Genomic DNA, 15156 nt, shown 5'->3' on the forward strand with positions numbered 1-15156 from the left:
CCTCAAACAGGAGTTGTTTTTCCTTAAGAACTTGATGCTATGGTGGGAACCACAAGTGATAGGAAAGGGACTGGAGCCCAGCCATCCAATGTGGATATCAAAAAGAATATCCGGGGAAGGAATAAAAAATTCTGCAATAGGCCACGCTAAATCTAGTATAAAAAGAATTTAGAGAGAATTGAAACACCATAAAGCTGTATCTATACAGCTGTTTCTGTTAACAAACTACTGGCATTAACATCCTTAAAAAGTTTAGTGATGAATGGAATATACACTTGGAGTGCTAAAAATAAGCTTCTACTTTCTATTTTCTTTAATGCTGAGACCAACAAGCCAATCATAGGAGTATTATGATTTAGGTCAGTGCTGCAAAACAAAGGAAAGCCTTTTAGCTGCAAAGATTAATATGCATCTAATATGTATGCGTGTGTCTACCTGCAAGTGGGTGTACTGTGTGAATCCCACCTGCATATGTGTAAGTGATAGAGGACAGGACGGCTGTTGGCTCAGAATCCAGGGTAGTTTTTAACCTCTTTACTCAAAATTTTTATATAAAACTTATGCCATTTTATTAGCTAGATTGGGTATGAGAATGATGAGATGGGATATATAACTAACAAGGTAAAAAGAAGACTTAGAAAATAACAGCCTCGAATTTTCCATGCAATATTTAGCAAAATTTGTTGCCTCTGAACCTGGGTCTCATTTTATGAGCCAATTGCTCACCATGAATGTATCCAGAATGTACAAAATTCATGTAGTTCTACCTATATGTAAATGAACTTCAAACAGAATATTGCCAAACCCTGCATATGACTTTCTGCAAAATCTCAGAGTTTTTGTTTTGTTTTTCAGAAGACAGTTGTCAAAGAAAGCTATGTGGGAGGTAGTTCAAACACATGTATTTTCCAAATCCATCCTCACTCTCACACACTTTCTCAAGTGCTGCATTCCTCAGCGGATCACTTTACTTCTTGTGTGCTCCCGGGCACCTTCCACAAGCTTTATCAATGAGTGACACATGCTCCATCATCTCCTGAGGGTTTAGTTCTCTCAGTGTGGTGCTGGCTTTTTAAGGCATGACTTCCTTCTGCCCAGAAGGCAGTTTGTGTATAGGTCAAATAGGAGTGGCTTCAGGATACTGACTACACATGGGGTTGAAAACAGGATTTCCTGGCTGTTTCACAGAGCATGAAGACAAGAGGCAGGCCAATTTGGGTAAGTGCCTATTCTAACTCCCAGAATCCAAGGGGTGTGGAATTAATCATTCTAAAGCACTACACAGCCCCTCTACATTGCCTAAAACTTACATGAGATGAGAGGAGCAAAAAGATTCTTCAGGGGACCTGGCAAACCTGATAAGTCAACCCCTTTGTTTACTTTATTATTTACACTTTATTGGATTGATATGGGGCTTCACTCCAAAGAGTACGTAGTCCTAGCAGCGGGCAGAATAAGGAATTGATTACAGTCCTCAGCAGGTCCAATGTCATTCTCACTGCCAAAGAGACAGATGCCTAAAGTGTATTTGCCACTTAACTAAGCGTCGTCCTTTCTGGATGGAGAGGTTTAGTTTTAGTTTCAGCTGTGAGTAATTTTCCATTGTGATTGGCTGACTTATAGTCAATTTAGTATAATTAATGCCAAATTACATTGTAATTCACGTAGAATTACAAATTAAAAGCTATATTAAGAGCAAATGAATTAATCAAAATTAATGATATTATGCTCACTTGTTCTAAAGTGTTAATAAGATAGGTCCTCCTAAAACGTTTAAACTTTAGCGCACCATCCATCACTCCTTTAATTACCTGATTTCCTTGTGTGGCCAGAGAAGGTAGCATGTGGGCATTCCTCATCAACAAGAACACACACAAAGAAGATATGTGCACTCAGCCTCTGGTGTGCGGGGTCTTTTTAGCTCCTGTTCTTGAAGCATAAGTAATACCGTGCCACTTACTAATACTGACTTGTAACTCTTCCTATAGACAAAGGAGAACAACGCACAAAATCTTTGATACATAACTTTAGAATCATTCATTGACTTTTTTTTTCCTGAATTTGTCTTCCTGGTTATGCTTTCTCTACCAGAATATCAAAATAGGTTTGCAGTTCATCAACATGCCACCGCACGTAACAAGGAGGAGGTGGTCAGATGAAGGAGTGGATCCTCACCATGGCGAATGCATAACTCTGTATTATGAACATAAAAAAAGCCCAAGAATTATGTATGAATGCTTTCCTGATTATGATCTCAGAATGGCCACTTTTCTCCTCCAGGTGTGTTGAGTCAGGGTGTTATTTTTCCTTGTAGCAGAAGTTTTGGATGCAAGGGTGGGAGAAGCACTTCTAAGGAAGTCAGTATTCAACAACAAATGTTGAGGCTTCTCCTGACATCTCTTTAGAATGTAAATAATCCTAGAGCCTCTGGGTCACTTTATAAGTAAATTTACATCCTCTCCTTCAGAAATCCCAGAACAGCAAATCTCTATGGTCTGACACAGCCAATCAGCATGATTGTGATCTAACACTGAAGAAAACGGATTCACAGGATCATTTGTGTTGGAAAGAGACTAACATTTATCAGTTTCAAGAAATTTGTATCTTTCACCTTTTCTCTTAAGCCCCATATCTAAACCATCACCCAACTGTCAATTTCTGCTGCATACATTTCTAAAATTTCAATATATTGGGCATAAAATGAAGATGGAACGATCAGTCATTTCCATTTGTTCCTTCCAATATCTGGTCTCAAATAGAGAAAACAGCCTACAGACTTTTTCCCACATGGTCTGTGTCACTGCAGCAGAAATAATGGCACTCCAGGTTCTTTTTTACTCTAATTTATGTCTCTTGGTCAGATTTTAAAGAGATCCTCCCTTATCGTCTTTCATTTCCTGCTTTATACTACACCATCGTGTCCTTTGAAGGAATAAAAGATGGTTCCCTCCCTCTGCCAGAAATCTCTATGCATTCTTCCTTATCAAACCATCCAGAGCCCCAGTTTCTGGGCTCTGATCAAAAAAGACCCTCAGCAACACTTTCCTGTACTACTTTATTGGAGACATTTTTGCAACTTCCCACAAAGTCTCACAACAGGTGAAAATGAAAACTGGTAATTTATTAGGAAATGTCTACTTCTGGTTCACTCATTATAGAGTAATATATAAAAACCTTTGACTTATGAGATGTATAAGGCACTTTGAGGTTCTGTTTTCTTAAAGAGTTGGTATATTTCAAGAGAATACAGTGAAACCTCCATTGAAATCTATATTGTGAAGTGAGTCAACTATTGAACTTCCAGAAGCTTTAGTTTTCTCACTAGTTAAAATTTGGATCATACTTGCCTTATCAACCTTAACAAGGCTGATGAGAGACTCAAGAGAAATTATGTGTGTGAAATGCTTTAAAATATAAAGCTCTCTAGGCTTGTAAAGAATTATTATTGTTGGTATTATTATTGATGGACTTCTATGCTAGCCTCAGGGTTTCTACCTTGTATATGGCTTATAGTTGGGTTTTACTTTTAAATCCCTGATAACCCAGGTAGCAGCAATATTACTGCAGGCCACCAATGCATAAGTAATATTCTCCAGTCATCTTTTTCCTTCTCACAGCAGCAACAACGAAAATATCAGTCTGGAAACAACATGAATCACAATGAAAATTAGAAGCAGAGAACACAAATATGTCATATCTCATAAATCACCTTGTTCTGTTGTGCTTATTCTTTAAAAAAAAAAAAAAAGGAAAGAAAAAAAAACTATTAACTCATGAGAACAGCAGCACATGAACACAAGTTGGGTCTCCTGTAATTTCTGATAATCACTGCCCCTCACAGCTACTCAGCAATGCACAGCTCTAGCACTGAGGATTAGCTGGAGCAAAGCCCCTCTGAAATGAACATGTCATGCATCTCGCAAAGGCACACAGCCCAGACAAACAGCAGCAAAGCCACGAGTCAAGCTACTGGGGGATGCACCCTCACAGAGGAGTTAGCCGCATGTAGATCAGGAGGAAAGACTAAATATATGCTCTGGCAACTAGGAGAACCAATCCCTGAAATAGCAGCATTACTCCATGTCCAGCTGGGGGCCCCTCAAAGGATAAAACATCCTCTGGGCATAACATTATTTGGGATGCAAAGGAGCCACTGTTTATTCTCTTCACTAACATCTAAGAAGAAGGAAATGGAGATACCCTCATCACATTTGTAGAAAAAAACTATACGTAGTTGGGAGAAACTATAAGAAGTTTCAGAAAGAAAATTAAGAAGTGGTACAAATTTGCAAGTTGGGACTACAGGTATGAATTTCATGAGTTTAAGAAGTGGTAAGTTTAAAAAATAGGAGATATTATGAAGATATCCAGAAAGTAGCTATCTGGGAAAATAAAAGTAACAACACATGCATGTATGAAAGAGAATTGAAGAAGGGCATGAACATGATGAAAAATTATAATTTGTTTGAGGGTAAGAGTTCTTAGTATTTTATTCCATTTCTAGTTACCAAGGTCCATATATTAAAACATGAACACAGCTTGTAGAATTTTTTGATTAAATATTTACCCACAGCCTGATGTGTTTGAGGCTTGGACTGCATCACATGGATTGACAAATGTTTGTGAAGCTGTTTAGAGGGTGCATACAATGATCGAGAGTTAACAATAAGCAAAGCATTGAACAAAAGGTGAAAGGACACTGGTTGGTACTGAAACATCCAGTCAAAAGCATGTCATCTCCATTGTACCCATATCGTTTCAACGTGCCCCAACTTGGCAAAGAAATCATTATGCTATTTGGCACAGGTCAGTCCTCACTGGGAAGGAATTGGGCAGGTGGGAAAGAGCAGCAAGCGGAAAGCCCCGCATCAGACACTGTCAGGCCCACGAGAGCAGGACCCTGTTGGTCCTTCCCATTACTGACTGTCTAGCACCCGTCATATGGCAGGCAATAGTAGTACCCCACAGGACATGGCTGGGCAGAGCAGGCACTCAATAACTATTTGGAATGAATGAAAGAATGAATGAGGCATATGTCATCTAACAGAATTAGAATTAGCAACATGACACAGACATGGAGGCAGGCACAGAGGCCATGATTTGTTCAATCCATGCGCACTACCCAAGGGAACTAGAATGATCATGCTCTTTTTTCTGTTTTTGTTTTCTGGGTTTTTTTTTTTTTTTTCCAGACAGGGTCTCACTCTGTTGCCCAGGCTGGAGAGCAGTGGTGCAATCACGGCACACTTCAGCCTCAACTTCTTGGACTCAGGTGAACCTGCCCTTTGGGTAGCTGGGACTACAGGTGCATGCCACCATGCCTAGCTAATATTTTCGTAGAGACAGGGGTCTCACTATGTTGCGCAGGCTGGTCTCAAACTTCTGGGCTCAAGCGATCAGCCTGCTTCAACCTCACAAAGTGCTAGGATTACAGGCGTGAGCCACTTGTCCCCAGCTAATCAAGCCCTTCTTAATTCCTGTTAAAGTCATAGGATTAATTGGATGCACCTCTGTGCCCATCGCCTGAGTATTTCTGAGCTTCTATTACAACTTTAGAAGCTATAGACCAAAGTAGACATAGCTCAAGAATTAGAAGACATGAGTTTGATTCCTAGATATGTTGCCTCAGTTTCCCCTTTTGTTCTACAGGAGAACAAAGCAATAATAAATGCAGATGCATTCTCAAAACTGTGATGTGATATTCAAATTGGAAGTATTTTAATAGTATTGTTTGACATATAGTGCTATTTAAAGTCCTTGCTTCCTCCTAGCCAGAGGTACATTTGGGTCAATTTATCATCGAAGGATAAAAGATGAAAGCCGAGTACATCACTAGTGTCCTCTACTTTCCAACTATAAAGGGACAGTGATTTTTTGTTTGGGTTCACTTCTGGGACTCCTTTTGAAGAAAATGATTAATTCAAAGTGTAACGTGGCTGATTCTGTGGTATACATAAAAGCCCAGGAGGAGCATGTCAACAAACCACTGCATTTGAGATTGTTGATTAAACAATATGTGGCTTATGTCTCTCAAGATACAAAATGAATGTGTAATTAAGAGTATGGGCCGGGCGCGGTGGCTCAAGCCTGTAATCCCAGCACTTTGGGAGGCCTAGACGGGTGGATCGCGAGGTCAGGAGATCGAGACCATCCTGGCTAACACGGTGAAACCCCGTCTCTACTAAAAAATACAAAAAATTAGCCAGGCAAGATGGCGGGCGCCTGTAGTCCCAGCTACTCGGGAGGCTGAGGCAGGAGAATGGCGTAAACCCGGGAGGCGGAGCTTGCAGTGAGCTGAGATCCGGCCACTGCACTCCAGCCTGGGCGACAGAGCAAGACTCTGTCTCAAAAAAAAAAAAAAAAAAAAAAAAAAGAGTATGACTTAGGGAAGCAAATTTCCAACAAAAATATAAGGAAAAATGCAGGCCAAACTCATTTTCTATATCAATTTTCTTAGAATAAATCCAGCCTTATGTAGGAATAGTAGGATGTCTTATTATCCATTCAATACATTTTAGTATGGAAACTCTACATTATAGTTTTTATTTATTATTAATAGAGTGCAAAAGAACATGGCAGTAGGTAATGCAAACACTACAGCACAGCCTCTGCCTCTAGGGATGGATAATCACGGATAAATATGAACAGGATTGCCCCAGCCCCAAATCAGGTGACATGGTCCCTCTTTGCCACACTAAAATAGGACACAATTTAGATTTGTGCAATTGCTTTTGCACCAACCTAATAGAATAAAGGCAACCCTCCCTGCTGAGGTCTCACCTTGTTTGACGTCACTCACATAGCCAGTTAATTTTTTGGTCTTAGTATCTACTTAAGTCCAGGCAAAGTGAGACTCAGAATACAAGTGTCCTCAACCCCAAGGTTAATAAAGTAAGAAAAGTGCTGTTCTTTTTTTTGAGATGGAGTCTCATTCTATCATCCCGGCTGGAGTGTAGCGGTGCGATCTCCACTCACTGCAACCTCTGCCTCTCAGTTCAACTGATTCTCCTACCTCAGCCTCCGGAGTAGCTGGGATTACAGTGCCGGCCACCACACCCAGAGCTGTTTTCTTTCATTTTTAAATATCTTTCTTGTTTCTGCTACTTTGGAGATAAAATAAAAATTCAGAGAGCTGTACTTATGGTTTAAAATCAGAAGGATTCTCTCCATTTGGGAGGAGGCCTGGGAGAGGAAAACGGAGTTGGCAGACCTGTCCTCTGCCTTCCTTCCACTCTAGCATAATTTTGGGTATTTAGTAGGTGCTCAGTACATTCTGATGGGTGGGCAGCCATACATTCTCCCTGTGCTACTGTATATAAGAACTGATGTTATATTCAGGCTTTTTCTATAAATTGTACTGCCATGGAAAACAGTAATCTCCCTCTTACTCTGGTGAAAGAGAACCTAGAGGCAGAAAATGCAGGAAATGCATGTTCCTGAAAAGAAAACAGAGATTACTCAGCACTTCCTATGAAAATGAAAACAGATCCGATCATGAGAATGATATGGAATTATTTCTATGTGTTGTTCTAAGTTTTTTTAATGAAGAATTGCCATGTTTTGGCTTATTTAAAAATATTTTATTGACAGAGAAGGATTGTATAGATTCAAGGTGTACAACATGATGATTTGATATGCATATACACTGGGAAATGACTACCACAATCAAATTAATGAACATATCCCTGGAACCCACGCTCTACATTAGATCCCTAGAACTTGTTTATTTTCTAACTGAAAGTTTTGTGCCCTTTGATCAACATCTCCCCATTTCTTGCACTTCCCAGCTCCTATGGCAAGACACTGGCTCAACAGTCTGAAAATATATGCAAAATCTAACAGAAGATATTTAACAGGGCCCTACTGAAATGAAGTTCTAATTGGGAGCTAAAATCCAAAAGCAAAATCAAATGGATAGAGATTTGCCAGGTCACAAATGCAAGTGACCTCATGTCCCATATTTCCATTTCAGCTGATTTGTTCGGTTTAGTCGCCTTTCTTTGAACCCAATAGCCAATTTGGTGTCTTTCATCTGGAACCTGATAAATTGTTGGCCTTGAAACATAAAACCAAATTGTTGAGCTGAATTGAACTAAATTTTTTAAAAACAATATATTTTAGGGAACTTCTATCCCTTATCCATTCTAAGGTATGTATGTGTACAACTCTCTATGTTACCTCTAAATATAGAGTGAAATTAACCAACAGATCAAGTCATTTCAGACCTGAAATGGAAGGGATAAAAATTTGTCTAGGAGGGACCAAGAAGATTTCTGTGAGAGAAAAGACTCAAAATAAAGCTTAAAAAGGTCAGATGGAAAAAAAAGAACAGTTCCAAGGCATCATCTTGGGGTATTTTACAGATTCGCAGATCCACAGAATGATTACTGTGGTCTGCATACAGCACATTTTGTCGAGGAAAGGGCCTGGGTAAGGAACAGCAGGAAAAAGTGAAAAACAGTTGGTTCAGTGAGGATAATTTGAAGGTTCTTATGACAGGTCTTCAGAGCCAGACTGCATGAAGTCTGGTGAACAATGAAAATTAGATCTTTCACCAAAAACGGAATGGTCCCAGATTACATTATCAGGACATAGTAGAAGAGCCAGCTGCCTAAGTGTGTGTGTGTTTACCATGCTCTCACCTAAGTTACTGGTTGCACATATTAATCAAATAGCACGCCCCCCCTCCATCCAGTTTTCTATAACCTGTCCTACCTTGTGCCAATTTCCTTTCTCCTCCCCAACACTCTTTGCTTCACTCTTCTTCTTTAAGACATGGGATGGGGATTTGTTAAAGTCAATGAGCACTTTATTACAGTGAGAACGTTCCGTAATGAACAATTCAGCAATTTAATGAGATTCTGTAGATCTGTCTCCAGCCTGTCCATCAAGTTTCACTTCTATAAAGCACCCTGACACTAATCCTCTGGCATACCCAATCTCTACCCTGGGCTGAATATTAGATTCTTCCATGGTATATTGCATTACTAGTATAACCTCAGCAAAAATGATGAACTTAACTATACTTGAGGCAAAATAGCTGGTATGATTTGATTTTTCTCTATGGGGTTGAATATGAGGGAAATACTTATTTACTAAGATAAAGCAAAAACTGTTTCTTATTGCCTGCTGAATGCCTAAATTGATAATATTTATGTGAGTCTTTTAATTCTTTCTTGAGGACCAGGTATTAAAAAAATTATTGCCTGCAGCAGAAACCAGCTTTTAAAATTCTACATTATAATATTAGTAACCTTTAGAGAGGCAATTATGATAACTCTTAAGTGGACAGTATGGAATTTTCTTGACACTCAGCCATCTGCACATTACCATGTTGATCTCTGGCAGTGCCTTCAACTGCACCACAAAAAGAGATAGAAGCCACAAGGATGGTTAGCCTCAGACGTCAATTCAGTTAGAAAAAATTAAATGCAGGATTCATTCCAAATATTTCTTTTTCCCTTGGGAAGTGAAGAAAATTTGGCTATTTCCCACTTTGAACTGACCAAAGTAAATTCTGTTGATTTGTGTTTATAAGAGAGAGCCACAGATAATTGAAATTTCTACCAAAAATAGATCCTTGCCAACCTATTCAACCTCTGCCTGAACAAACATTACCAAAAATACCCAAGGAGCCACGAAAATTTATTCTTTAGTGTCTTTTTGGTCCTTATATTTTCTTTATCAAGACAGTGTGGAAGAGTGAAGACATGGGGTCGGGTGTTAGCAGACTTAAATGTGAAGGCTGGCCCTGCTCTGTGACTCTGAGTAAGGCACAGAAGGCTCATTTTGTTCATCTGGTACATGCAGTGATAATAGCCATTCTTTCAGGCCTGCTGTCAATAAGTTTGCAAAGAGCCTGGGACCCAGAAGGCCTTCAGGACACTGCAGCTCTTTAATTCCCTCTGGTGGAAGCAATAATGAAGAGGGAAGTTACTGATTAAAACAACACAAATAATGAAATAAGGCAGAAAGGCATCAGAAAAAAAATCAGTGAGTAGAGTTAGCTACCGAATAATTAACAGCTACCTGTATGACTATTTTGGCCAGAATTAAAATACTCCCTAAATATCACTTGATAAGATACCAGGGATTCACTGTTTAATCAGCTAGTAGAAGACTTTAAATTTTCCCTGGTAGTCTGTATATAATTATTTTTCAAATGATCATGAAATCTTGGAGGCATGGCACCTTAGAAGTAACAAAATGGCTAGCCAGTGCTTCAGAGAGTAAGATAGACAGGCTGTGATAGGGAGGAGGAAGATGGGCTCTCTGAATATTCCCCAAAGATGCCATGTGGATCGTTCAAGGAATAGTCACTGGGGATGAGCAGAAGAGGATTTAAATTGAATAATCAACTTCAAACCACAAAACATCCTCCTGTCCTCTAGACAAAGGAATGACACAATATGAAAAGAATGCTATGTCAGGCGAAAAGGCAGGGCTTAGGAAAATAGCCATGAATGCAGAATGAGCTAAGGATGGAGATTTTTCCACTGCTATGCAAGAAGAGCTTCATTTCATTTGAGATCCAAGCTGCTCTCTATTGCAACAAAGAAATGTTTCTGAATTGTTTACAGCAAAGGCCCAAATTTACTCTGATTCTACTGGTCTTAAATATGCATATATATCACTTTACAATCCATTTTTTTTGTCATATTTTGTTTAAGAAACAATTTTTATCAGGAAAAAAAATCCCTTGACTCAGATGTGACCATGTTAGGTTCTGGGAAACCACAGTGAGGGTCTCATGGATCGCCCCTGCAATTCCCTGAGTTAAGCTGCAGAGTCCGCTGAGGGCTCTGAGCCTCAAGGGCCAGTGTTCTCCAATCACTTGTCCGTCAAGGAAGCATGACTTCTAAAACAACTCCATGAGGACCAAAGCCGTTAAAACAGTGGTAATTGTTCCTCAATCCTTTAACTTAAAATCATGGCATGCCTTTTCAGTGCCAAAAGAGGACCGTGCACAGCGCCCTTACCTGCCAGATCTGCTCTTCGCTCAGGGAGGTCAGGCGGTCACTCTTCAGCACCTCCTGAAGCAGGCAATAGGGAAGCGTTAGAACATCTTCCGGGCGGCTCTTCAGGAGTTCAGAGAGATGTTTCACTAAGAAATCGATCACTGCCTTCTCCAACAAAGTGAGGTTAAAGAGGTCAGCAAGTCTGTACAGATCCAAGTAATTAAAGCTATTTAATTCCTGGGTGCCAAAAAAATAAAAATGAAAAAAGATCTCTTAGAAATCAATCCAAGAAAGAGCAGGCAAGAAACTCAGATGGACTCACTAAGGTTCTCATCACAGAGGTGGGAGAAATGGGAGAGCTAGTGTTAAAAAACAAAACAAAACAAAACAAACAAACAAACAAAAAAACCAGAAATCACAATTATAAGGCTCTGCGTAGAGAACGACTATTCTAGATTTCCTAATTTTTCCTCATTTTACTCCTCTTAAAACCCATATATTTAAAGACATCTTAATAAAAGGAGTGAAAGGGGTCTCTGGTTTCAAGGGCTGAAATGTTATTTTGCAACATTCTAGAGACATTTTACTAATGAGGGCAATTGGTTTTTCTACCCTTACCATATTTTATAGCTTTTTCTCTACTAAAGATAATGTAAGGGCAGGTAAACGGAGATTCATGATTAGATGACATAAACTGTATGAAGACAGACTGACTCTGCTCTTTTTCTAAAACTTCAAACTAAGTAGGTCTTTAAGTCGAAACAACCCATCCTGTCTTAACTAAAACCCAGAGTTTTATATACAAGGTCTCAGGAAATGAGGAAATCTCACAGAAAAGACTCCTGTTTGAATAATTCTATATTGAATCCACCTAAGATGGATGATTTGTAATTGTTCTTTGTTTTTTTTCTCAGCCTCAAACATTTCATTTTTCCCACCTTTTTGAAGAGTTTCTACAGAAATGCTTCAAATTTGGGAGGATTTTGCCTGCAGTCTCAAGCTCATAGCCAGGGCTCTACAATTATGCCTCCAGACAGTCACAGCTTCCACTGTACCTTTGTCACTGTACCCCCGCAAAAATCAGAGATACAGTACACTTGTTGAAAGAAAATTTACATATGTCAAGTAGAATGAGAGTGGGCTGTTTCCTACTTTCCCCTCACTTTTAACTTACAATTATTAACATAATTATGAGCAATATTTTTCCAATAACTTGAGGAATGCAGAATGCTATCAAATAGCCATTTCACTCTATAAATCCAAGTAATTTTCAACATACTTTCCCCCCTTTCTAGTTATCTAAGAGTATTAAGAACTCTTTACTGAGGTGCACAGTTTGCACCTCAGTAGATAACTGTATAAAGCAGGGAGCTGAAGGAAAAAGAAAACTCACCCCAAGGCAATGCTAACATAGCACGCACTCCTCCTTTTGGGGCAGATGGGCTCTGTGAGCCTTAAGCAAAACCATTGCTTCTCGTCCTTTTGGTTAAACCATGTGTAAGCAAAATAAGCACCAATAATGCTGCTTTTAAACTTTCCATTAATGTGATGGGGGAAGGTGGGAAGCAATACACTTCATTAAATGCCCAATTATAGTACCGTGGATGGGAAACAAAAAATACTGCTGTTATAGAAAGAGTGCCATTTCTAGTTATAAAAAGTAATAAATGCTCATTTCATAAAATTCAGGAAATACAAACTATGGAAAACAAAAATCAGTCATAATTTCACCATGCAGAGATAATCACTATTAATGTTTTTGTATATATACTTCTAGACTTTTAAAAAATAAGTCTTTTATATGTTGAAAAAAGAGGAGAGTTGCATTCAGGACCAAACAAACCATCAGCCACCACAGGCACTTGGAGGCAACCAAGGCAGGCAGAGAAGAGCAAGGGCGGTAGAGGCAGGCAGACTCGGCTCAAATCCAGCTTGACACACCATTGGCTGGGGTCTTGGGTCAGTCACTGAATCTCTGCTATTCCCCAAGTACAATTTTTTTTTTTTTTTTTTTTTTTGAGACGGAATCTTGCTCTGTCGCTCAGGCTGGAGTGCAGTGGTACGATCTCAGCTCACCACAACCTCTGCCTCCAGGTTCAAGTGATTATCCTGCCTCAGCCTCCCGAGCGGCTGGGACCACAGGTGCGCACCACCACACCCAGCTAATTTTTGGATTTTTCGTAGAGACGGGGTTTCACCATATTGATTAGGCTGGTCTTGAACTCCTGACCTCATGATCCGCCCGCCTCGGCCTCCCAAAGTGTTGGGATTACAGGCGTAAGCCACGGTGCCCGGCCTCCCCCAAGTACAAATTTAAGAGCTCAATGAGCTCACAGGGTTGGCATAAAGATAATGTATGAAAAGCACTTACCATAAAAGTTTGGCACGTGGAAAGTACACAGTAGATTGCCGGGGAGAGCAAGAACAATAAAGTATATTTGAGCATTGTTGTTTGGGATCCATAAACCATGATTAATCACTGATGCAAGGAGGTCAAAATGAAGCATGTGTTTTCTTTAGATATTCAAGTCTTGAATAAGGCACACCATTAACTCAGGGAAAGAGGGGGTGGCCAAAATAAAAACCATAGAATTAAGATAAAAACTAATTGCAAGTTAATGTCTGCCACATCTATACAACTAACCCACATCTTTCTCCTAAGCTCTGAATTCATTTTCCCAACTGCTTATAAGAAGATGCTGTCTCTTGGATATCCCACAGCCATAAACTCATCATGTCCAGTCTGAATTTTTTTTGTTGTTTTTTTTTTGAGACGGAATCTCACTCAGTCACCCAGGCTGGAGTGCAATGGTGCGATCTCGGCTCACTGCAAGCTCCACCTCCCAGGTGCTCGCCATTCTCCTGCCTCAGCCTCCCGAGTAGCTGGGACCACAGGCGCCTGCCACCACGCCCGGCTAATTTTTTGTATTTTTAGTAGAGACACGGTTTCACTGTGTTAGCCAGGATTGTGTCGATCTCTTGACCTCATGATTTGGTGACTACAAGCGTGAGCCACTGTGCCCGGCCTAAACTGAGCTTATTTTATAATAGCCTGCATCTTCTCCTGTATCTCCTCTCTTAGATAACAGTCACATCTAGACACCCACACCAAGAACCCAAAAGCTGGCCCATATTCCTCCCTTTTATCTAGTCAATCGCCAGTCCTGTCTCTTTTTCCTCTTTAGTATTTCTTGTTCTGTCCCTTATCATCCCGTCTGGACTTATTGCAATGGTGTCCTAAATTACCATTCTTGCTTCCAGTAGCAAACTCTCCATCCTGTCTTTTCACAAGAATCTGGCCATATTTATTACTTGTTTAAAACCCACTAATAAGTTCCGATTTGCTTTTGGGAAGAAGTCCAAACTCAGTAACACTGTATAGCCTTCCATGACCTGGACTTTGCGATCTTCACATCCTACAGTGCAGCAACCCTGTCCACCCTGGCTTAGCTCTAGCCATGACAACAACCTACATATTCACACTATGTGCCAGGACTACAGCAGGAACTGGCAACACAGATGAGCAAACAAAGGCAATCCCCAGGTCTTATGGGATATATAGTCTACTGGAAGAGAAAGCCATAAATCTAAAAACCTTACAACTACATGGAAAACTATAATTGAGGTAAAAGCTACAAAGAGTAGAATATAGGACTCTGAGTGTCCCTAACAGGGATTTGACCTGGAGTTAGTAAAGGGCTAACTTGGAGTTGACTTGGTGTAGAAAGTTAGTAAAGGCTTCCCTGAGAAGCCGTTTGGTGCTGAGAGTTGAAGGAAAAGCACCCTTTGTTCACTTGGCAAAGGGTGGGATGGGGATGTATATTAACAACATTTTATTTCTGTATTCTCTACGTTCTGGCACCTGGGGTCTCACTGACTGGGAAGAGACTGCCCCTCCCAGGGCTAGCCAATTCTTTGAGAGAGCAAACGGCTTTCATATGCAAAGTAACCAATCCAGAACCATTACTCTAAACCACCTCCTCTAGGTGGCTTCTACACTCCAGAAGGCAATAGTCTTCTGTCCCCATCATCCCAGGGCCAAGTACCAGACAACCAAAGCCAGCCCCTACTCTCTAGAACCCACGGAAACTTTCAAACTAGCCAATCATAAGCCTGCTAACCCTGCCTTGCCCACTTGCTTCCTGCAGATACCACTATAAAGGCTCTGATCCACTTTTCCCCCCTCACTCCTTCTACC

The 15156-nt window shown here is 40.2% G+C and overlaps 1 protein-coding gene across 8 annotated transcripts in view; it reads right to left on the reverse strand.

Annotated features, from left to right (window-relative positions):
• Positions 1-15156, reverse strand: part of KLHL32 (kelch like family member 32) — a 250044-nt gene that overhangs the window by 44603 nt on the left and 190285 nt on the right. For 6 of the 8 annotated variants that reach the window (XR_004056958.1, XM_030929463.1, XM_010376422.1 and 3 more), the window contains one exon: positions 10980-11195. The exons of the other annotated variants lie outside the window; for them this stretch is intronic. Coding sequence is in view for 3 of the 6 variants with exons in the window: in XM_010376422.1 (XP_010374724.1) it covers positions 10980-11195 (216 nt within the window). In the remaining 3 variants the exon portion in view is untranslated. The remainder of the gene's footprint in view (positions 1-10979; positions 11196-15156) is intronic. 8 annotated transcript variants of the gene reach the window in all.

The sequence above is a fragment of the Rhinopithecus roxellana genome, chromosome 4, assembly GCF_007565055.1.
Source record: "Rhinopithecus roxellana isolate Shanxi Qingling chromosome 4, ASM756505v1, whole genome shotgun sequence".
NCBI lineage: Eukaryota > Metazoa > Chordata > Mammalia > Primates > Cercopithecidae > Rhinopithecus > Rhinopithecus roxellana.